Source organism: Lampris incognitus, chromosome 14 (genome assembly GCF_029633865.1).
Source record: "Lampris incognitus isolate fLamInc1 chromosome 14, fLamInc1.hap2, whole genome shotgun sequence".
In the NCBI taxonomy this organism is placed as follows: domain Eukaryota; kingdom Metazoa; phylum Chordata; class Actinopteri; order Lampriformes; family Lampridae; genus Lampris; species Lampris incognitus.
Genome location: NC_079224.1, coordinates 16372258 through 16373389, shown reverse-complemented (window position 1 = coordinate 16373389; position 1132 = coordinate 16372258). Strand labels below are relative to the sequence as shown.

Below are 1132 nucleotides of genomic sequence, written 5' to 3'. Positions count from 1 at the left end.
TCTGAGAACTAACTGTATGTTGTTAGGGTGGCTGTTGTTTATGAAGTACAGCGATCTGGGATTGCGACCAAACGATACTCGTTATTACTCAGATGATAGAAATCTTTTTTTTTCTTTTTTTTTTTGTGAGCCACCCAAGAACTGAGTTATTGCAGGACCATGAAGGCCCCTATTTTGGTCTCGGATGATTTGAATACACAAACAAGGCCATCAGGGCACACGTGCGCACACACACGCTCAATCTTGCAACCCCATACAAACATGCACATTCTTACTCACCAAACTCAAGGTCATCTGTAGAGTCATGCTGCGTGATCTTCTCCATGCATTTCTCCTGTTCACGCTTGATGATGCAGTGCTCCGACTCCGAGGCCGCCTGCAATGACACGCACACAAAAACCTCGCAGTGTCACAAATAACGCTCGAAATTAGGATTTACTGAGACTGCTGCTCACCCTCAAAGACAGAAAACAACGTAGAAGTACTGAGAAGTTGGGCATCTAGACGGTCGACGTTCGTTTCCCTTGACGACGAACCACTAAACCACTTACACAAGGGTGGAATATTCGTCTCTCTAGTCGATCAATGACTCAGCTCTCAGCTTCTTCACAACTATCTGCTGCATACACATCTCCTTTTTTTTTTTTTGGCCACTTCTTCTTTCATCTATTTCCATTTCTGTCATGCTCTCTTTCCTCCTCCTTTTACACCATCATAGGGTAGGTGTTATGTGTCCCAGCTACCCAGCCCCCGCCATCCCTAGCCGTGGCTGACTCATCTCTCTCTTTCTCGCTCTCTCCATCTCTCTCTCTCTATCTGTCTGTATGTCTGTCTGTCTCTCTCTGTCTTTCTCTCTGTCTTCCGATATGAATGGTCTTCAGGCGTAGCTGGCTAGATAAGATAGACCACTTGGGCATCAACCACCATGAAGATGTTCCCAGAATTCACTTTTCTCTGCGCGACACCCGGCTGGAATTTCAAATGCCTGTTCAACCACATGTGAACGATATCCAGCACCACATGAGTGAGGGTGATTTTTTTTATTGGGGGGGGGGTTGGTTTTGACTTCGCTTGAGTGCTGATACCATATATCAAGAGTTTCTGACATTTCAATCAGCGTAGCAGGATTTAG

At 45.6% G+C, this 1132-nt stretch overlaps 1 protein-coding gene across 1 annotated transcript in view; it reads right to left on the bottom strand.

The window, feature by feature from the left end:
* The window catches only part of LOC130123610 (pituitary adenylate cyclase-activating polypeptide type I receptor-like), a 24101-nt gene extending 23776 nt beyond the window's left edge, over nucleotides 1-325 (bottom strand). Inside the window, exon 1 of the mRNA XM_056292832.1 lies at nucleotides 280-325. Coding sequence (XP_056148807.1) covers nucleotides 280-325 — 46 coding nt within the window. The remainder of the gene's footprint in view (nucleotides 1-279) is intronic.
* Between the last annotated feature and the right edge of the window lie 807 nt (nucleotides 326-1132).